The following is a 22,831-nucleotide window of genomic DNA, read 5'->3' as shown; positions in this document are numbered from 1 at the left end:
AGGGCCCAAAGTGACTAGACCACTAACAGGAGAAATTTCTCAAGTCTGCCTGCCTGAGAATTTGGGGGCCAGGGATTTTAATGATAACTTGGTGGGCAAAGGTCCAGGGAATTGGGTCTGCTGAGTGGCTGGGGATGAACCCCTAGGCTTGTGTTGAGTTGGTTGCTAGTTAGAGAGTTGCAAGACGTCTTCAGTCACTTCCTAAGTATGGAAGGATGGCCCCTGATCTGGTTGGGCTCAGTTGGTCCACCCAAATGCAGGAATGCAAAGTCTGGAAGATATATCAAAAACCAGTCTTAGAGCCAGGTGCGGTGGCTCACACTCTTCTGGAAGGCCAAGGTGAGAGGACTGCTTCAGTTCAGGGGTTCAAGACCAGCCTGAACAAGAACTAGATCCTGTCTCCATAAAAAACAGAAAAAATTAGCCAGGCATGGTGGCATATACCTGTAGTCCCAGCAACTCAGGAGGCTGAGGCAGGAGGATTGCCTGAGCCCAGAAGTTTGAGGTTACAGTGAGCCATGATGACGCCACTGCACTGTAGCCAGGGCGACAGAGCAAGACCAGTCTTAGATTTTACAATAGCGCCATTATCTACAGAACAGATTAGGGAAGATATAAATCTTGTGACAGCCACGAATAGGTGACTCCTAAGCAGTAAGCAATGAAAGGAAGGCAAGCTATGAAACAATGGCTAGCTAACTTTAAGCTATGCCTATACTTCTACAGAAAGCAAACTTCTACCACAGTTCCTGCCTTATGTTACTATATTGTTTTAATACAGGCAGTTTCATAATGAAGATCAGCCATACACATGGAATTGGTCTTCTCTCGGTCACTTTTGTCATTTACAACATTATACAAAACATTGTAGGTAAGGAAGAAGGCTAATCTCTAATCATAGAAAAGAAGGTCATGGGCCGGCAGACAAGGTGGCTCACACCTGTAATCCTAGCACTCCGGGAGGCCTAGGAGGGTGGATCGCTAAAGGTCAGGAGTTCAAAACCAGCCTGAGCAGGAGTGAGACCCTGTCTCTACTAAAAATACAAAGAAATTAATTGGCCAACTAATATATATAGAAAAAAATTAGCCAGGCATGGTGGCGCAGCTTCTCGGGAGGCTGAAGCAGAAGGATCACTTAAGCCCAGGAGTTTGAGGTTGCTGTGAGCTAGGCTGATACCATGACACTCTAGCCCAGGTGAGAGAGTGAGACTCTGACTCAAAAAAAAAAAAAAAAAAAAAGAAAAGAAAGGAAGATCATGTAACTCTCACTCAATAATCACATTGCTTTAGAGTTTGAATTATTCATTTTCACAGCTACTAACAGACTTCAGGTCACATTTCCTGAACCTTTCCACCTTATCTTTCTCTTCAAGGTGGAGGGATCCCTGGGCCAGGACCTTGACTGCTATCCTTGTCCCTGTGGAAGGGTGCATGACCCTGTCCTGTTTGGAAAACCCATCCTGCTGTCTTTGCCCTTGATGTGAATTAGGGTTGGATCGTCTCTGTGCTTTGCTCACATTGTCCTTCCTCTCACTGGTGTTGAGGAAAAAGAGGCACATTTAAGTGATTCCTGTGTGTTTGTGAAACAGGCAGCAGCAAATAGCCATTTCACCTTCTAGAATTAGGCTCGCACATGGTTGAGAGATCAGAGGCCTTCAGGGGGAATATTTCTGAACAAATCACAGGTGATTAAATTTTCAGAAAAACAGCTTCTGCCTAAAGAAGAGTAGGAAAGGGGAGGAAGCCAGTCAGTTTGTAACCAATTGTCCAGAGCCTAAGGGGTTAGGGAGAGTCCCAGGGCCTGGGGAGGCCTCTCCTTTCTGCACCGGGCTTTGCTCTGCAGCCTTAATTTCAGTTAATTTCAGCCCTGCTGTTTTGTCTTGGGGGAGGGAGTGATGGTTTAGGCCATTGTGACCTGACTGTTCTCCAACTACCACATCAGGACTGCTGCCCCTGGGCTGAGAGCCCCTGCAGCAGAGATAAACCTGTCCCTCTCCCCCATCTGGTGTGTACACAGTGAAGGCACAGGTTTAAGTCTTGTTAAGTCTTGCCTGAGAGCTGTGAATTCCCTCCCTCCCCCAGGCTCCTCTGTCATTTTCTTTTTTCTTTGAGACAGAGTCTTGCTTTGTTGCCCAGGCTAGAGAGAGTACCCTGGTGTCAGCCTAGCTCACAGCAACCTCAAACTCCTGGGCTCAAGCGATCCTCCAGCCTGAGCCTCCCAAGTAGCTGGGACTACAGGCATGCGCCACAACGCCCTGCTAATTTTTTCTATATATATTAGTTGGCCAATTAATTTCTTTCTATTTATAGTAGAGATGGGGTCTCACTCTTGCTTAGGCTGGTTTTGAACTCCTGACCTCGAGCAATCTGCCCGCCTCAGCCTCCCAGTCCTCAGTGTCATTTTCTTGTCTTTCCACACTGGGGCTATCATAGGAGGAGGACAAACAAAAAAAAGCTCTTTTTCGAGTGAGGAACACTGCAGAGCTCACTGGCACATATTTCAGGAGAGCTGGGGATGCCAGCAGTGTTGTGCCTGCCTCTCTGGGTAGCCTGTACTGCGTTGTGGAGGAATCATGTCTGGGAGACTCAGCCATGATGTTTGTGTCACATTAAGGAAAGTCCAAGGGGAGGTTTCGACTCTTCCTTAACCATCATTTTTAATTCTTTTTGTAGAGATGGGACACGCGTGCAGTGATTTTTATGTGTTTAAGAATACCATTTGGCTGGGTGCAGTGGCTCATGCCTGTAATCCTAGCACTCTGGGAGGCCGAGGCGGGTGGATTGTTTGAGGTCAGGAGTTCGAGACCAGCCTGAGCAAGAGTGAGACCCCGTCTCTACTAAAAATAGAAAGAAATTAGCTGGATGACTAAAAATATATAGAAAAAATTATCGGGGCATTGTGACACATGCCTGTAGTCCCAACTACTTGGGAGGCTGAGGCAGGAGGATCGCTTGAGCCCAGGAGTTTGAGGTTGCTGTCAGCTAGGCTGAGGCCATGGCACTCTAGCCCAGGCAACAGAGTGAGACTGCGTCTTGAAAAATAAAAAGAATACCACTAAAAACCTGCACAGGGTTAAGATAGGGAAGCAAATACCAAGTACCTGTTTAATGGTGACTTCTAGCTCAATAATCTTGTAAAAGAAAAAGCCACAGAACTTGCCTAACTGGGAAATGGGCTGTAGGAACAAAAGAACTTTCCTTTTAATATTTGTTTTCACTCTAATGAAAAGAGATGATTTACTAATTTCACAGAAAATCCAAATCTACCTCTGTATTAGTGTAAAATTTGCCAAAAAGATATGAACATTAAAAAAAAATCATTTAGGACCAGACAAAGTGGCTCATGCCTACAATCCCAACACTTTGGGAGGCCAAGGCAGGAAGATGGCTGGAGCCCAAAAGTTTGAGAGCAGCCTGAGCAATATAGGAAGACCCTTCAAAAAGTTGGGTTTACTGTTTGCTTGGTCAGGTGGAAGAGCCACTCCTTAATCATTTGACTGGGAACACTATCATCTGAGCTCAGCCATGCAGACCAAGTATAGCAAATGCTATGTGTTCTCCTGAAGTTCCCGCTCGGCTTCCTCTCTTTAGTAACTTCTCTGCCAGGCAATTCTACCTTCTCCTTCTCCAAAATAGCCAAGCAGTAGTTATCTCCATTATGAAAACTGAACAGAGATGGGAACACTGCAGGGCTGTGAGGCCACACTGAGACAAGGCAGCCTTATGCTGTGTGGCAAGTTTCTTTTTCAACAGCTTAATTCTCATAAGATTCCTTGTGGCGAGCGTCCTACTCTGAAACCACTCTATCAGACAGGGGAATTTTAATCTGAGGCTTCTGCCTCTACTGTCACACGACAACATTCAGAAATACATGCCAACAGCCCAAGAGCAAAAAGTTTTGGACTTGGTTTAGCTGAAGCCTCACTCAGAGACGCAGGACGTAGAATTGGAGATAATCTAAGAACAGACAATTCCTCCAGTAAGGCCTTAAGACAATTCTGTCTTCTAAATAAATAAGTGGGCTGGGCACAGTGGCTCATGCCTGTAATCCCAGCACTTTGGGAGGCCCAGGCAAGAGAATCGCTTGAGGGCAGGCGCTCTAGACCAGCCTGAGCAAGAGCAAGACCCTGTTCTCTACTAAAAATAGAAGAATTAGCCATGTGCATGCCTGTAGTCCCAGCTACTCAGGAGGCTGAGGCAGGAGGATCGCTTGAGCCCAGGAGTTTAAGGTTGCAGTGAGCTATGATGGCACGATTGCACTCTAGCCTGGGTGGCAGACAGGCAAACCCTGTCTCAAAAAAAAAAAAAAAAAAGAAAGAAAGAAAGAAAGAAAAAAAAGAAGTGATTGGATTGTTCCATGCCACTGTATAATATATAAAATTAACTTTACCATGTTGCCTTTTACAATATAGTCCTGGTATAAGAGGGCTAAGTACAAATTCGCATCTAGAACGTATTAACTGAACGGGAAAGGGTTACTTGGAAGAGTGATGCTGGTTTTGTTCCTACCTAGGCTTGTATTAAGACAACTATGTAACATGTTGGTCTCACTTAACTCAATTAAGATTTCTAAAAACAATTACATAGCTTACTAAGGAATGAGTGAATTTGTGTATTTCAAGGAAAACAGGGTCTATTCATTGTCACAAGTATTTTTGGGTTTAGAGAATAAGTAGGGTAAAAACATGCCTGGAAGTCTGGGAGCTGGCCTCCCTCACCACAAGGACAAGTCTTATGCTGTTGGAGAAGAAGACATCAGACACCTGCAACATGAGACAGAGCTCCTCAGTGACCATGATGGATCAAGACAAAAATAAGGACATTCTGCAAATAGGTCTCTAAATTTAATAGAAGAGTACATTCCAAATCAAACATGTGACCAAAATTCCCCTCTTCTGATATTGTGACTGACTGGCAATTCTAATCATTTAGGGATACCTCCATTCCATTTTTCTGCCTTCTAGGCGACAATTATTATGCTAGGGTAGAAGTTCACATCCTGAGAGCATTTAATACACAGAAATGACTCAATCCCTTGAATAGCAATCAATGCACTTAAAACACAAATCTTACAAGAAATTCTATTGAAAACCCTCTTACTGATCTATTCCACAATCATTTATGGCTCACAGTCATATTTATTACTACAATTTATTATACCCTCTTTGGCATCAGGTATGGTACTGGTGATCTTTGACAATAGAGCATTCATAACAGCATGATTTAGATTCTCAGATTTAAATTCTCAGATTATAAGTGAAGGAAAGTTTTGGATAAGATAAAAATAGTAAGCATATAACATGAAAAGTAAAATTTACCAGTCAAAAAAATGAAGTTTACACACACAGTACTATGTCAAAGGGATAATTTGGTATTATTATAATTTGATCTAACCCATGATGGCAATAAGACATTTTAATATATTGCCTCGGTAATTGAAAAAAAGCATAACATTTGTTAGTATCAAAGTTTTTAAAGACAATTGATATTTCTAGGAAACGTACAGAAATCTTGGTGGCAACCCCCCACACACACACATATATGTTTCATGACATAAAATCAAACATAATTGAAAATGTACAGAGGCATTACATTTCACTGTGGATAATCGTAAAAACACAAAATTTCCTGATAAGAGGAAGGTACTCATTCTCACATGAAAGTTCTGGGTGAGGGCAGTCCCTGCATGTTGCAGTAGAAGCAGCTTCCATCCAGCTGTTTTTGATGGCAGCATTGTAGGTGTCATGCTGATTCAAGAACACAGTCAGTGGGAACAATGGGAATCAGTGGGAACAATGAAGTCTGCATAACAAATTATCCCTTATAACAATTCAATCCACAGAGTAGGGGAGTACAGCGTGAGAGTATTCCCAATCATGACAGTTGGAATCAGCTCTCTGGTAAAGACATTATAATGACTGAAAAAAAGCCAACTGCAAAATCTTTTTTTTTTTTTTTTTCAAATTATTTTAACTCTTCTTTCAATTCTCTTCAATTTCCATACTACCACAGATGGATCTTTAATGTGGAAATTCCGGTATAGAAAACTATACATCTGAGAAAATGAAAGTAATGTGATCTGAGGATACTCTTTGATGGGCAAGCCAAGGATTCAGTAAAATGGGCTTGAAGCAGGTGTCTGTACAACCCGTATGAATCTGGCTGTTTCCCTGTCTAAAATGTGACTAATGCCTGCCTACAAAATCTCACATAAATCAGCTATTGGTGAATTGTATCATGGGATTATTCAACTCCAACTCTAGACTTTATTATCCTATCACAGATCTCTCTTCTCAAAAGTCAATTATCTCATACAGTGTTTCTCCATTCTATTATTTGGTGTTTGAAAGAAACTGGGAAAACTGAATGCTTTCCAAATTCCTTACAGTAATAGGATTTCTCTTATACATTAACAGCATGAGTTTTTTCATGTCTCCGACAGACACTAGAACGAATAAAGGCTTTCCCACATGTCTGACATTCATAGGGTTTCTCTCCAGTATGAATCCTTTCATGTATTCGAACACACTTTGCAGACATGAAGGCTTTATCACAATGCTTACATTTATAGGGTTTCTCTCCAGTGTGAGTCCTTTCATGATTTCGAAAGGAAGTGGAAGACCTGAAGGCTTTACCACATTGTTTACATTCATAGGGTTTCTCTCCAGTGTGAGTCCTTTCATGTATTCGAATCCACTTGGAAGACCTGAAGGCTTTACCACAGTGCTTACATTCATAGGGTTTCTCTCCAGTGTGGGTCCTTTCATGATATTTAAAGGAAGTGGAACAACTAAAGGCCTTACCACATTGTTTACATTCATAGGGTTTCTCTCCAGTGTGAGTCCTTTCATGTTTACGAAAGGAAGGGACACAATGAAATGCTTTCCCACATTGCTTACATTCATAGGGTTTTTGTCCAGTATGAGTCCTTTCATGAATATGAAGGGAACTGGGAAAATTAAATGCCTTCCCACATTCCTTACATTCATATGGCTTCTCTCCAGTGTGTGTTCTTTCATGTAATTGAACATTCTTGGCAGACCTGAAAGCCTTACCACAGAACTTACATTTATAGGGTTTCTCTCCGGTGTGAATTCTTTCATGATATCGCAAAGAAGTGGAAGAACTGAAGGCTTTACCACATTGTTTACATTCATAGGGTTTCTTTCCATTGTGACTTCTTTCATGTGTTTGAAATGACTTGGGAGAATAAAAGGCTTTCCCACATATCTTACATTCATGAGGTCTGTCTCCACTGTGCATTCTCATGTGCCACTGAATGCTCCTCCGCTGAGCAAATGCTTTCCCGCATTGCTCACATTCATAGGGTTTTTCTCCAGTGTGTGTCCTTTCATGTATAAGCATGGAACTGAAATGAATGAATGCTTTCCCACACTCCTTACATTCATATGGCTTCTCTCCTGTGTGAGTTATTTCATGTACTCGTACAGAACCAGAGGTACGGAAAGCTTTACCACATTGTTTACATTTATATGGTTTCTCTCCAGTGTGAGTTCTTTCATGTTTACGATATAAACTGAGAAAAGCAAACGCTCTTCCACAAAGCATACATTTATGAGGTCCATCTCCACTGTGCATTATCATGTGATTTCGAAAGCCTGTGAGAGAATTGAAGGTTTTGCCACATTCTTTACACTCATAGGGTTTCTTTCCAGCAGGAGACCTTTCATATATTCCAAAGGAGTGGGGATAACTGAAGGCTTTCTCACGCTGCTTATGTGTGTATGGCTTTTGTCCACATCCCTTATACATAGATGGTTTGTGTGCAGTGTCAGCTCTAATGAGCCCATTAAAAGAATGATCAATGGAGACTTTTCCAAACATACTGCTTTCACATAGTTTTACTCTAGGTGGAGTTTTCTTGTTCACTACATCATCTCCAACCTGGTTGAAAGTTTCTCCACATTGATTACCTTCTTTACTTTCACAGACTCTCTCCTCATTAAGATTTCTGTAGAAAATGAGAAGCACATTATTAAGGCTTTGTTTATAAATGATTTCTTATTTTTTAGTAAGTATTATACTTGCATCTTTAAAATTCTCAAGGAAAGGTGAGGCTTCTGTACTGTATGAATTGTCCAACATGAATGGACCAAATGCTCTGCAAGATAGCTAGTCTATACCAACTATGAAAAAATAATATTTATATACAGTTTGTTGATTGATTGATTTTTGAGACAGAGTCTCACTCTGTTGCCCAGGCTAGAGTGCCATGGAATCAGACTAGCTCACAGCAACCTAAAACTCCTGGGCTCAAGCAATCCTTCTGCCTTAGCCTCCCGAGTAGCTGGGACTATAGGCATGTGCCACCATGCCTGGCTAATTTTTTCTATATATTTTTAGTTGTCCAGCTAATTTCTTTCTATTTTTAGAGAGATGGGGTCTCACTCTTGCTCAGGCTGGTTTAAAACTCCTGACCTCAAGCAATCCTCCTACCTCAGCCTCCCAGAGTGCTAGGATTAAAGGCGTGAGCCACTGCGTCCGGCCTATATACAGTTTCTTAATACTATCTCAAGGTAAACTATTCACAAACAACAAACATCTGTGTCAAATTTAAGAACATGTTCTCAGAGAAAATTTTCTAAGGATAAACAAATTTGATGTTGGGCTTATTTGTTTTGTTTCCCTGTCTCTAACATGCTAAGATTTTTTTGAGAGACATTGCTTTGTCATGTTAATATAAATTACCTTAGTTTTCTCCTGGGATTTTTACACTGATCTTCAATGTTCTGGTCTTTCCATTTTTTCCCTAAAATACAGACCCAGAAATATAGTCCTGAATTATTACAATTATGAAAAAACTATTAGATTCTATGTTCATTGTGCACTGGAGTCATTCCTGATTTATGCACCAAAGTATGCCCTGTCCATATTCCAAATCACAAAACAGCATTGATGAACAAGAAACACTTTTTCTCTAATTCACTAAGTGAAGGAATATTGTCACCCTTACCTATAGCAGCCAGGTTCCTCAAGGTTTCCCACATCACATCTCTGTAGAGATTCTTCTGGAAAGGATCCAGCAAAGCCCACTCCTCCAGGGTGAAGTTCACAGCCACATCCTCAAAGGTCACGGAGTCCTGAAACATCCCACATGTGTAGAGGAGGATGGGTGAGACTCACAGCCCTGGGGACCTATATTGTATGCTAAGAAGTTCTCAAGATGCTGCGGACTCCAAACATTTATTCCAAGACTTGGTCATCAGATTCTTACTCTCTGTTCACACTCACTTTCTTCCACAAAATAATTCTGACGGTAAAATAGAACTATTGGGTAACGCAAGAGCAGAATAGGAAAATGTGTCTTATTGGCGAATCCAGGGAGAAAGATATACTGCCTGAGTTGCCCTTAATATCTCTTTGTACATTGAGTCTGTAACACCTGTCATAACGAAATCCTACTAATGAATGTGTAGAACAGAGTTAGTATTATCAATTGTGAGAATGCATATCCTCAAGGTATTTTGGAAATTTTTTGGGTTTTTTTTTTTGAGACAGAGTCTCACTCTGATGCCCTTGCTAGAGTGCCATAGCATCAGCCTAGCTCACAGCAACCTCAAACTCCTAGGCTCAAGTGATCCTGCTGCCTCAGCCTCCTGAGTAGCTAGGACTACAGGCATGAGCCACCATGCCTGGCTAATTTTTTCTATATATTTTTAGTTGGCCAATTTATTTCATTGTATTTTTACTAGAAATAAGGTCTTGTTCTTGCTTAGGGTGGTCTTGAACTCCTGAGCTCGAACGATCTGCCTGCCTTGGCTTCCCAGAGTGCTAGGATTATAGGCGTGAGCCACCACACCAGGCCCAGACAAATTGAGAGGTAAAAATTCCAGAGGGCCAGTCTTTTTTTTTTTTTTTGAGACAGAGCCTCACTTTATTGCCCAGGCTAGAGTGAGTGCCGTGGCGTCAGCCTAGCTCACAGCAACCTCAATCTCCTGGGCTCAAGCGATCCTACTGCCTGAGCCTGCCAAGTAGCTGGGACTACAGGCATATGCCACCATGTCCAGCTAATTTTTTTTTGTATATATATATTTTAGTTGGTCAATTAATTTCTTTCTATTTTTAGTAGAGACAGGGTCTTGCTCAGGCTGGTTTCGAACTCCCGACCTCGAGCAATCCGCCCGCCTAGGCCTCCCAGAGTGCTAGGATTACAGGCGTGAGCCACCACGCCTGGCCCCATAGGGCCAGTCTTAACAAAAAAGCAAGTATGATTTATTGAAATTAACAATATTTGTGCCTTAGAACACATTAACAACAGACGGAGGCCGGGCAACAGAATGACACTATGTCCCCTAAAATAAAATAAAATAAAAAAAAAAAAATAAACAGATGGAAAAGGCAATCCATGAAACTGCAGAAAATATTTACAAATCATATGTCTGGCAAGCTCTTAATATTAAAGAACTCCTAAGCCTCAACAACTTGTTTTTTTTTTTTTTTTTTTTGAGACAGAGTCTTACTTTGTTGCCTAGGCTAGAATGAGTACCGTGGCGTCAGCCTAGCTCACAGCAACCTCAAACTCCTGGGTTTAGCAATCCTGCCTCAACCTCCCAAGTAGCTGGGACTACAGGCATTTGCCATCACACCTGGCTAATTTTTCTGTTTTTATTAGAGACAGGATCTCACTTGCTTAGGCTGGTCTTGAACTCCTGACCTCAAGTAATCCTCCTGCCTCAGCCTCCCGGAGTGCTAGGATTGCAGGCATGAGCAACTGCTCCCGACCTTAAGCCTCAACTTCAAAAAAAAAAAAAAAAAAAAAATCATACACCCCAAATAAACTTTTGTTGAGGATGTGGAGAAATTAGAACCCATGTCACCATCCAAAGAAAGTAAAATGGCTCAGCTCTTATGGTCAGCTCCTCAAAAATTAATAATAGGCTGGGTTCAGTGGCTCATGCCTATAATCCTAGCAGTTTGGGAAGCCAAGGTGGGAGCATTGCTGGAGGCCTGGAGTCTGGGACCAGCCTAGGCAACATAGCACAGACCCCATCTCTACAAAAAATAGAAAAATTAGGTGGGCTTGGTGACATGAGCCTGTAGTCCTAGCTACTCGGCAGGTTGAGGCAGGAGGATCACTTCAGCCCAGGAGTTTGAGGTTTCAGTGAGCTATGATGACGCGACTGCATTCTAGTCCAAGCAAAAGAGCAAGACTTTGTCTCAAAAAAAAAAAAAATTGGCCAGGCGTGGTGGCTTGCGCCTGTAATCCTAGCACTCTGGGAGGCCGAGATAGGTGGACTGCTCAAGATCAGGAGTTCAAAACCAGCCTGAGCAAGAGCAAGACTCCGTCTCTACTATAAATAGAAAAAAATTAATTGGCCAACTAAAAATATTATACAAAAAAATTAGCCGGGCATGGTGGCGCATGTCTGTAGTCCCAGCCACTCAGGAGGCTGAGGCAGGAGGATCACTTGAGCCCAGGAGTTTGAGGTTACTGTGAGCCAGGCTGACGCCACAGCACTCTAGACTGGGCAACAGTGTGAGACTGTCTCAAAAAAAAAAAAAAAAGAAATTAATGATAAAATTCCATGTATTCTAGCAACCCACTTCCCAGTACATATATATATACAATTCAAAACAACTGAAAGCACAATCATGAAGAAAAATATTTGAAGACCATTGTCATAATAACCAAGAAGTGGATCAACACAAATGTCCATTAATCGAAGAATGGATAAACAAAATGTGGCATGCATATACACACAAGAAATTATTGAATCTTACAAAATAACATTCTGTCCTGTACATGTTTCAACATGTATGAAACCAGGATGGATGCTAACTACAAATAACTATTGACAAAAAGAAAAATACAGTATCATTCATCTCAGATAACTATGAAAAGTTGTTAATCTCAAAAAACAGGAAGTGGAATGGTAGTTGCCAATGGCTGAGAGGAAGGGGAAATGGGGAGTGGTATTCAATGGCTATAAAATATGAGCATTACAAGATGAAAAATTGCTACAGATGGAACACAAAACAAAAATAAATATAATTAACATGACTTAACTGTACACTTGAAAATGCATAAGCTGGTAAATTTATCAGTGCTTTTTTTACAACAATTAATGATAAATTATTGAAACAAATTAAAGGATAAAAATTTGAATGGCATTCCTCTGAGATACATACAAATGGTCAAAAGACATATAAAAAGATGCTCAACACCACCAATCAGTAGGCAGAAATATATATATTTTTTTTATTTTTATTTATTTATTTTTTTTTGAGACAGAGTCTTGCTTTGTTACCCAGGCTAGAGTGAGTGCCATGGCATCACCCTAGCTCACAGCAACCTCAAACTCCTGGGCTCAAGCAATCCTCCTGCCTCAGCCTCCCAAGTAGCTGAGACTACAGGCATGCGCCACCATGCCCAGCTAATTTTTTCTATATATATTAGATGACCAATTAATTTCTTTCTATCTATAGTAGAGATGGGGTCTTGCTATTGCTCAGGCTGGTTTCGAACTCCTGACCTGGAGCAATCTGCCCACCACAGCCTCCCAGAGTGCTAGGATTACAGGCGTGAGCCACCGCGCCCGGCCTAGGCAGAAATATTTTACACAATATAGTTTCAGGTAGTTATTTGGTGCTTTCCTCTTATGAAAAATATTCATATAAACTAAATATAAAATTTTTGAATAAAGCCAGTATTTGCTCTGTGTCAGTCTTTTGAACAAATTATGCTGGAATATCTGGAACACAATATGAAAAAACATGAATTAAACACAAAACATATAACTTTTTTTAAAAGATAGATTCTTGCTCTGTGGCCCAGGCTGGAGTGTAGTGCTATCATCATACATCACTGCAACCTTCAACTCCCAGGCTCAGGTGATCCTCCTACCTCTGCCTCCCAAGTAGCTCAAACTATAAGCACACACCACCACAACTTGGTTAGTTTTTTTCTATTTCTCATAGAAAGAGTCTTGCTATGTTGCTTAGGTTGGTCTCAAACTCCTGGCCTCAAGCAATCCTCCTGTCCCAGACTCCCAAAGTACTGGGATTATAAGTGTGAGCCACCAAGCCTGGCCAAAAACTTTCACAAAATTAACTCAAAGTGCATCATTAACCTATAGGGAAAATGCAAAATTCAAAACTTCTAGAAAGACCAGGTGCAGTGGCTCATGCTTCAAAATCAGCCTGAGAAAGAGCAAGACCCCCATCTCTACTAAAAATAATAGAAAGAAATTAGCTGGGCAACTAAAAATATATAGAAAAAATTAGCCAGGCATGGTGGTGCATGCCTGTAGTCCCAGCTACTTGGGAGGCTGAAGTAGGAGGATCGCCTCAGCCCAGAAGTTTGAGGTTGCTGTGAGCTAGGCTGATGCCACGGCACTCTAGCAGGGGCAACAGAGTGAAACTCTGTCTCAAATAAATAAATAAATAAATAAAATGAAATAAAATAAAAATATTCACAAAGATTCTGTTTAAGGATAGATGGGCAAAAGGAAATGAGTCAGATCATTTCAAGTGTTGGCAAATCACAAGAATGAACACACATGCATTAAAGGTGAAGGTGGTTAATTCATACATACACTTTATTGGCATTTCCTAGTAAATTTAAATTTACCCATCATCTATAACACAGCATATTTTTCTCAATGAATAATAAATTCATTTTGTATTTCTACTTGGGGAAAGAAACATGAATGATGTCAACAAGATTAAAAAAAAAAATCTTAAAACAACCAAAGTTCCATGAGCACTGCAATGGGTGAGTTCCATGAGCACTTCAGACTATAGCATGTTTGCAATAAACTGATGCAAGAAAACCAGAAATAAACTGTATCAGCATAATATTAATGGCATATAAATGGTAATATTAAAATACTGAAAATTCAAAAGAGGTAAACTTTGCATCCTGATAAAGAGATGATAAAGCTATAAAGAATAACAAAAAGAATCTTTGGTCACTTCTGGGTGCCAAAGGGAGGTGAGATCAGGGATGCACACCAGAATCCCCAACAGTCTATTGATTTCCCTGGGTGGCATGTCCCTCAGTACTTATATTATTATAATTTCAACTTAGCATCAAACTATTTATGGCAATAACTCGTTTGTTCTTCAGACCTTATTGCACAATCCACTCAGGTTCCAACCAAGTGAATAAAATCCTTACACACAAATCATGGAAGAAAATTCTTAAATCCTCAGGTAAAGAGCAAATTATATGGCAGCAAGATTCTGCAAAGGAAACCAAAGGGAAGCAGCTCAGGCAGGGAGCCAGCATCACCCCCAGTTCACAAGGGACCCCACACTCCCACAGGTCAGCACATTCCCAAGCTTGGGACCCACCCTGCCTGTGCAGGTGGAGCCCAGGGTGGCTCACTCCAAGGCAGCGCCTGAGGGAAACCCGAGCAGCCAAAAAACTGTATGCTATGGGAAAACACACAACTGTAACTAATTCAACTCGTGTACCTCATTAATCACACTTGTATCAAAAATGTTGTAATCCTGTTACATTTCTTTGTTGTTGTTTTTTTCTGTTGTTGTTTTTTAGTGTTGGGTTTTGGGGGTTTTTTGATCTATATAAGGAAGAACTTTAACTTTGGAGCACTGAGTCCAATTCTCTGATGCTTCGTATTCCCACATGGTCATTCCCAGCTTTGCACTTGAATAATCTCTTTAAAAGTAGAATCTGATCTTTTGATTATTTCAGGTTGACAAGTCCAAATAAGGAGACTACTACACAACTGTCACCAACCAAGTATTTAATCTGGATTGGCTCTTCATGCACTTGATAAGCCCTCTCTTTCAAACTGTAGAGACAAAATAAAATCCTAAAACTCCCCACTGACTGAACAGACCCCCTTTTTGCCAAGGGGACTCAAGAAAAATCTTAAATCTGAGTTCTAGGCCCTGATGGGAAGGTAGGATGGACGCGCTTTGTTATAACACCTCCCATTCCTAGTTTAGACACAACTAACCAACAGCAATGTTAAAATAGAGATCACAAGGCTCTGTGTGGCAATAAGATACCAAATTATAAACAAGACCCAAGGGGATACAAGGCAAGGGTTAAGTCAGTCTCACTGGCCATAAAACTTTGTTAAACAGGTCTTTTTTTTTTTTTTTGCTGGTATGGTGTCACGTGACAGACAACAGCTCCCCATATCTTAATTTAATCATTCCTTCCTATTGACTGGAAACTTTTAGACTAAAGATTAACACTCTCCACCAACTGCCACTAAAGAATCCCCAAACCCACTTAGAGCTTGTAAGCCCCCGCTTCAAGATGTCCTGCCTTTTGAATTACTATCCACGTATTGGTTTATGATTTTTTTTTTTTTTTGAGACAGAGCCTCGCTTTGTTGCCCAGGCTAGAGTGAGTGCCGTGGCGTCAGCCTCGCTCACAGCAACCTCAAACTCCTGGGCTCAAGCGATCCTCCTGCCTCAGCCTCCCGAGTGGCTGGGACTACAGGCATGCGACACCACGCCCGGCTACTTTTTTCTATATATATTAGTTGGCCAATTAATTTCTTTCTATTTATAGTAGAGACGGGGTCTCGCTCTTGCTCAGGCTGGTTTCGAACTCCTGACCTGGAGCGATCCTCCCGCCTCGGGCTCCCAGAGTGCCGGGATTACAGGCGTGAGCCACCGCGCCCGGCCTGGTTTATGATTTTAATTGCCACTTTCTGTCTCCCTGAAATGTATAAAACCAAACTGTAATCACACCGCCTGAAAAACATTTATTCAACGGTTCTTGGGTGTCTCTGTCTTTTGTTTTCTGCTCAGAATAAACATATTTATTTTAGAAACTTGGGTTTTTGTTAACAAACCACAGACCTTAACTTAGTTTTTAACGGGAGGAGGGACGGGGACGCCACGGGCCGCAGCGCCGCCCACGCACGACCCACACAGGCCACGTCGGGACCCGGCCAGGCGACCCTCCGCCGCCGCCGCACAGCCTGGGGCCGCCGGGGCCGGGGTCGCCGCGCGGGGACCGGACGGGACGCCCGGGGTTCCGGCTGCCGGCCCCGCCCCACCCCGCCGGCCGCGGGGACCGAGGGCCGCGCCGCGCCCTTGTCCGCAACTCCGGTCCCGCCACAGCCGGTTCCGGCCGGTTCCAACCAACCCTTCCTCACGGTCTGGGGACGCCCGGCCCCGCACACTCACCATTTCCCGGCCCCCAGGGATCGCGGCGTCCTCTCCACGGCTGTTGTGACGAGTGCCGGTCACAGGGCGGATGACAGGGCGACAGAAGCCGAGGCGGAGGAACCCGGCGGCTCCCGGAGCAGCGCCGCGCACAGCCGGAGCGCGGCGGCCGCGACGACGCACCCGCGACTGGGCAGAGGCTGGAGGTCGCCGCCTCCTTCCCGCGGCGCGTTTGAACGGACGGCGCGCAGGCCCCGCCCCGGCGCCCCTGATTGGGTGCTGCGCCAGGCCCCGCCCCCTGCGGCCTGAGTGACAGGGGAAGCGAAGGGAGCCGTGGCCCCGCGGAGCCAGGCTGGCAGGTCCCGCCTGCAGCCTCTCTCTCAAGCCCAGCTCCCTCCCTGCGCGCTGCTCAGAGGATGTTTCCATTTCAGCCCAACTTCTCCGCATTGCTGAAAGGGGCTCTGTCGTCTTCCCCACTTAGCGGATTTGTCCCTGTTCTTCCTCCCGGACGGGATCCCAAGTGTGTGCAGGGAATTCCAGACTCGGTGTCCAGGGCAGCGACCCTGTCCCCTCAGGGCAGGAGGGGAGCCCAGACCCGGCCAGGCCAGACTGCAACAGGACAGGGGGGCTGATGCGGTCCAGACGCCGGGAATTTGGGATGAGGCACGGCCAAGGCTTCCTCACCTGGTCCCCTGTCCCCTACTCACGGTGAGGAAGCGCTCCCTCCATCCAAGTCCTTCTTTGTCGCCAGCAGGAAACTCTCACCTGGAGTCAGTTTCAGCTTCTGACCTAAACACACTGTCCAATTCACAAACGCTTTCTCCAGGGGACAGCCCAGACTGTTCTTTCTCTGCGCGAGACCTTCCCAGATTTTCTCCATACATAGAAATTACAGCCTGACTGCAGCGACCCTGTGCATGCCACAGCCACGACACTGTCCAGAAAACGGCCCCCGGTCCTGATGTCCAACCTCAGAAACACGGAACCCCCCAACCGCACCTGCACGGAGGGCCCCTGCTGTCCCGTGCTCTGGGGCTTCTCAGAGTCCCACTCCTGCTGTGTCTGTCCTGGGCAGCTGGTGGCCCCGGCGGGGAGGGCAGGCTGCCCGGGAGCCCCGTGTCCCTGCCTTTGCAGCCTCCAGACTGGCCTCGGCTTGCAGCCCCTGGCCTCAGGCCCTGCTGCCCACTGCAGGGTGCTCACCTGCTTCTCACCAACATGGACCAGTTAAATAGGACAAAGGCCCGCAATCCTACTGCTAGAAGAAGACACCAGCAGGGCCCTGCTATCCTCCTGTGTCTATGTATAAAGCGGAGAAAGAAGATTCTACGATAATTTAAGTGGAGTATAATAAAAGATTGCGGCAAGCGAGGAAGGGGGGGGAGGAGACCTGGGGTCGGACACAGTGGCACCTCGGGCGGGGCGGGCGGGGGAGGGGCGGTGGGGTCTGAAGGCGACCTGGGTCTCTCGGCAGAACCGGTTCCACTTCCCAGCCTGCAGCGGGCGGAGTGGGGCTCCCGTGCCCCGCCGCGCGGTGAGTCCGGAGTGGGGCCGGGCGGGGGCCGGGAAGGGCGGCGGTGCGGAGGGCCCAGGCTGGGGAGCTGATGCAGCCCGGGCCGGCGGCTCAGGGCTCAGGAGTGAGAAAGCAGGGGTTGGAGGGGGTCGGTGAGAGGGAAGGAAGGTGTGTTTTGGGGGGTGGGAGTGGATGTGTGTGGGGGGGGGGAGGAGCCAGGCCAGACGCGGACCAGGCACGGAGTGAAGTTCAAAGCCCAGCCGGTCTGGTTTGGGACAACATTTTCTTTTTTTCTTTTTCTTTTTTTGAGACAGAGTCTTCGGAGTCTCACTTTGTTGCCCAGGGTAGAGCTCACAGCAACCTCAAACTCCTGGGCTCAAGCGAGCCTACTGCCTCAGCCTCTCGAGTAGCTGGGACTACAGGCATGAGCCACCATGCCCGGCTAATTTTTTCTATATATATATATTAGTTGGCCAATTAATTTATTTCTATTTATAGTAGAGACGGGTCTCGCTCTTGCTCAGGTTGGTTTCGAACTCCTGAACTCAAAGGGTCCTCCCACCTTGGCCTCCCAGAAGGCTTACAGGCGTGAGCCACCGGGCCAGGCCAACATTTTCTACACAAGGCTGATGTATAAGTTACAACAATTTAGTTACAATTTGTTTTCTTCTCCCTGCTGCTTATTTTCTTTAAAGCTGGTTTTGTTTCCTTTCCAATTTAAAAGAGTATGTTTAACATACCATTTTAAGAGTACACAGTCTTTGTGTGAGGAAGGGAAGAAGGAAGTTAATCTTTAATGACTTACTTTAGTTATTTACAACATTTTACAAAACAATGTAGGCAGGAAGAAGGCTAATCTCTAATCATGGAAACCAAGGTTAGGGCCCTTTGAGTTACAGGTGCCCGTCACTGACTCAGACTCCCTAATCCCATTGCTTTAAGGCTCAAAATAATTTAGGACTCCAACAGTTTAGAATTTGAATTACTCATTTGCACGGCCATTAACAGTCTTCAGTTCACTTTTCCTCCTGCCTTTTTCTTCCAGATGGAAGGATCCCTGGACCAGGACCTTAACTGCTATCTTTGTATCACCTGGGAGGGTTCCTGACCCTGTCCTCTTTAGAAAACTCATCTTGCTTTCTTTCCCCCTCTATGGTGCTCTAACCTGGGCTTCTCTGATTAGAGATCAGCCTTCCTCCTTACCTACATTGTTTGGTAAAATGTAAAGGACTAGGTGTGGTCAGGAAAGACCAATTCCCTCTTTACTGATGCCCTTCACTATAGCTTAACTTTCTCACAGGAAGACTTCATGGCAATCACGTTGTCTTAAAATGGAATGTTAAATACACTCTCTTATATTTCAAAGGAGATGAAAATCAGTTGTAAAGGAAACAAATATTAACAAACCCACATGGGGTTTTACTGTTGCACACAGAAAGCCAATTACTGAGACAAAGGAGGATTGTCAAAGAAAAAAAAGGAATTATTGCAGGAGATATTCAACTAGGAGGTGGCAGGTATGGACTGCCTCAAATCAGACATGCCAGACCAACAGGGTCAAGGGTTTTTCTGGAGGTGAAATGAATAAAGCGTGAGGGGAGCAAGCATCATTACATGTTTAGGGCGGAGTGCAGGACACGCAAGTGTAGTGAAAAATCATGCTAGTACATACATCCCATGATCAAAAAAATGGGAGATAAGTCCCTCCCAGGGTGGGGCTTTCTGTAGTGTAATGAACTAGGGGCTGATATTGGTCATTCTCTCAGCTTTGTGTGCAGGTGGGATGCGAGGAGGAGGCTGCCCAGCCTTTGCTTGGGTGTGATCTGTGGTGGGTGTCGCTTATCTTGTCTTATCTGGACAAACAGGTGGTGTAAGGCTTTGTATGTATCTGGTGGCTGCAAGATTTGCTGTTTCTGGGAAAGAAACTCAAAAAGAACGCATCAGTGCAACAGAAAGTTACAAAGTTTTAATTTTTTTTATTTAATTAAATTTATTTTTCTTTTTTACTTTTCTTTACTGAAGTCTATGGGCCAATTGTTTTGGTCATCAGATCTTACTAAGAGCTTTCTGTCTATTTTCCTTGCTGTCCAATTTGAAACTGCAGTTGGTAAGTTACTGGTGTTGAGATAAAATTCAGTGTCTAAGGTACCACCAATTCAAGCCCACTTAGAGCAGCCAGCTGTCGCCACAATGTGAACACTGATAACTTATTTGAAACATAAGGGAACTAAAAACACTATTAATTTTTTTTCTTGGGGGGAGAGGGGAATGGGCATTTATTGAAACCTTAAAATCTGTACCCCCATAATATGCCAAAATAAAAAAAAAAGAAATTAAAAAAATTTTTTTTTTCTTGCTTATAGAGCTGGTTACTAGCAGCAGGGAACAGAAAAGAAACTATAACCAATTAAATTATTCTAACTCATAAACCAGCCCTGTATAAAGGCTGTTTGTTTACAGCTATGGTAATCCCCCTAAATTCCTTTGTTTTCTGCTTAGATAAGCAAGAACTTCACTTTTAACTTGGGAGGACATATCCCACTTCTCTCAAATCTGTGTTTTCCGGAATGGCCTTCCCATATTTTTCCGGTTGAATAAACTCTTTTAATCGAGATGCTGATCCTTTTCAATATTTCAGGCTGACAGGGGCTGCACACACCCACAATCTGCCTGCTGCCTGCCCCAAACTCCTTCCTTGCCCTCTAGGGCCAGGCACGTCCTGCCTCCAAGTCTTCCCTCTGAACCCCCCTAAGTCCCGGACTAGCCCCAGTCGACCGAAGCCCTCTAAACACACCCAGAAACCCTCTAGCGCCTGGCAAAACCCTAGCCCCTCCAGGGCGTGCTCACACTCTGACCCACCCAGCTCTGGCAGGCGTTGAACTTCACTCCGCCCTCTGCCAGGTCCCCTCCTGGACACACAACGCCGCCCCTCCCCCAGAGGCTCCTTCCCCTCGCTCCGCCTGGACCGTCCCCCCCCAACCCCCACTGCCTAGGTCTGGCGCCTCGCAGGTGTCCAGCGTCCACTTCCCCAGCCCGGGCTCCAGGACCACAGCAGCCCCGCCCCTCCCCCAGCCAGGGAGCTCTGCACTCACCGAGCCGCCCCCCCCGCCCCCCCCACCCCTCTACCCCCACCCCCGTTGTCCCCGAGCTCCCACCTCTGCTCGCCAGGGCTCTATCTTAGAGCCAGTTCTGCTGCGGGACCCAGGCCACCGTTCTTTCTTCCTGTCCTTCCTTTCCCCCTTCAGGCTCTGCTACCCGCCCCCTCCCTCCCTCAGGTGTGGCTTTGTCCCCTCCAAGGGTCCCTAGCTAGAGCGATCTGGAAGGGTTTGTTGTTGTTGTTGTTTGTTTGTTTGTTTGGTTTTTTTTTGCAGAGTCTCCCTCTATTGTCTGGGCTACAGTGCCATGGCGTCAGTCTAGCTCACAGCAACCTCAAACTCCTGGGCTCAAGCAATCCTGCCTCAGCCTCCCAAGTAGCTGAGACTACAGGCATGCGCCACCATGCCCGGCTAATTTTTTCTACATATATTTTTAGTTGTCCAGCTAATTTCTTTCTATTTATAGTAGAGACGGGGTCTCACTCTGGCTCAGTTTTGTCTGGGACACCTGGCCTCAAGTGATCCTCCCGCCTTGGCCTCCCAAAGTGTTAGGATCTCAGGCATGAGCCACTGGGCCCGGCCTGGAAGTCTTTTAATACAGTTAAATTATCTTAAAAATTATCTCTTCTGCTTTGTACACAAACACAGGAGGAAAGCAGGGGCTCTGTTGGTGTCTAACACTGGGATTGCAGGTCTTTGTGCCATTTGACTGGTCCATGTTGGTGAGAAGCAGGTGAACACCCTGCAGTGGCCAGCAGAGCCTGAGGCCAGTGGCTGCAAGCTGAGGCCAGTCTGGAGGCTGCAAAGGGAGGGACATGGGGCTCCCCTCGGGCTCCCAGAGCAGCCTGTCCTCCCTGCGGGGGGTCTCCAGCTGCCCAGGACAGACACAGCAGGAGTGTGACTCTGAGAAGCCCCAGAGCACTGGACAGCAGGGGACCTATGCAGGTGCAGTTGGGGTTTCTGATCTTTCTGAGATTGTACCTCTGGTGCCTGGCATTAGGGACCGAAAAAAAAAGTGAGAGGTAATGGAAATCAGAAAAACAGAAAGGAGAAAGCAGTTGTAGAAAAACAATAAGGAGGAAATGGTTGCAGAAAAATAAAGAGGGAATGATTATTTCAGTCTTAAAGAATGGGGTAGGCCGGGCGTGGTGGCTCACACCTGTAATCCTAGCACTCTGGGAGGCCGAGGCAAGCGGATTGCTCAAGGTCAGGAGTTCGAAACCAGCCTGAGCAAGAGTGAGACCCCATCTCTACTATAAATAGAAAGAAATTAATTGACCAATAATATATATAGAAAATAATTAGCCGGGCATGGTGGCGCATGCCTGTAGTCTCAGCTACTCAGGAGGCGGAGGCAGGATTGAGCTTGCTGTGAGCTAGGCTGATGCCACGACACTCACTCTAGCCTGGGCAACAAAGTGAGACTCTGTCTCAAAAAAAAAAAAAAAAAAAAAGAATGGGGTAGTTAGGAACACTGACCACCAGTCAGGGAATGGCAAAAACACCATAAACAGGTTATGCCACTTTCCCCACCAAAGGTATATTGGAAAGAATCACTGAAACTTAACCTTTAAGTCATTTGCATACCTGGAAAGAACTGAGTCCCCCAGTGACATATAGTTATGAATAATTATAACTATCCCTTACCTTAGCTTCTGACGTATAAAAGGGAAAACACAGAAGTAGACAGTGTCTTCTCCCCTCGTGGAGAGGGACCCATTTCCTCTTAGGAAATGTACTTTCGCTTTGCACCTTAAACTTTACTTACGATAAAATTTTCCTGCATACTTGCTGAGTGTCTGTCATCTCTCTGTCGCGCATGGCTTGTGATTCTTCCAAGCCTAGAGCCCAAGAACTGGGGGCAACGCTTCAAGGTCCAGCCTTGAACCAGCCTTGAACCAGTCCAGCCATGGACTGAACCCCTGACACCAGGGGTGGGGTTACTTCTGGTGCCTGGGGTGGATTTTACTACCAAAACTGGAAGGTGGTTTTGGTATGCATAGGGTCGCTGCAGGCAGGCTGTAATTTCTTTTTCTTTTCTTTTCAACTAGATCTTGCTTTGTTGCCTTGGCTAGAGTGCAGTGGTGTCATCATAGCTCACAGCAACCTC

The 22,831-nt window shown here is 44.9% G+C and overlaps 1 protein-coding gene across 3 annotated transcripts; it reads right to left on the bottom strand.

Annotated features, from left to right (window-relative positions):
* Positions 1-5,351: 5,351 nt before the first annotated feature.
* LOC105885527 (uncharacterized) lies at positions 5,352-16,390 on the bottom strand. Of its 3 annotated transcripts, XM_012790502.3 has the most exons (4): positions 16,138-16,390; positions 8,975-9,101; positions 8,710-8,770; positions 5,352-7,972 (listed from the first exon to the last, which is right to left on the bottom strand). In XM_012790502.3, exons 1-4 carry the CDS (start codon positions 16,138-16,140, stop codon positions 6,403-6,405), a joined length of 1,761 nt encoding a protein of 586 aa, XP_012645956.2. In that variant the 5' UTR covers positions 16,141-16,390; the 3' UTR covers positions 5,352-6,402. The 3 variants fall into 3 exon arrangements, with proteins under 3 accessions (XP_012645956.2, XP_075854266.1, XP_075854267.1); XM_075998151.1 differs by lacking the exon at positions 16,138-16,390 and having other exon boundaries at positions 8,975-9,110; XM_075998152.1 differs by lacking the exons at positions 8,710-8,770; positions 16,138-16,390 and having other exon boundaries at positions 8,975-9,083.
* Positions 16,391-22,831: the final 6,441 nt, after the last annotated feature.

Source organism: Microcebus murinus, chromosome 27 (assembly GCF_040939455.1).
Source record: "Microcebus murinus isolate Inina chromosome 27, M.murinus_Inina_mat1.0, whole genome shotgun sequence".
Lineage (NCBI taxonomy): Eukaryota > Metazoa > Chordata > Mammalia > Primates > Cheirogaleidae > Microcebus > Microcebus murinus.
The sequence above is the reverse complement of the archived record's forward strand: the minus strand, read 5'-3'. Positions and strand labels throughout refer to the sequence as shown.

Excerpts from the sequence above, each read along its gene's own strand:
- LOC105885527 (XM_075998151.1), bottom strand. The coding sequence starts at position 9,110 with ATGTTTCAGGACTCCGTGACCTTTGAGGATGTGGCTGTGAACTTCACC. Across the intron at positions 8,771-8,974 it reads GAGGAACCTGGCTGCTATAG|GGAAAAAATGGAAAGACCAG; the intron begins GTAAGGGTGACA and ends TCTGTATTTTAG. Across the intron at positions 7,973-8,709 it reads AATCCCAGGAGAAAACTAAG|AAATCTTAATGAGGAGAGAG; the intron begins GTAATTTATATT and ends CATTTTCTACAG.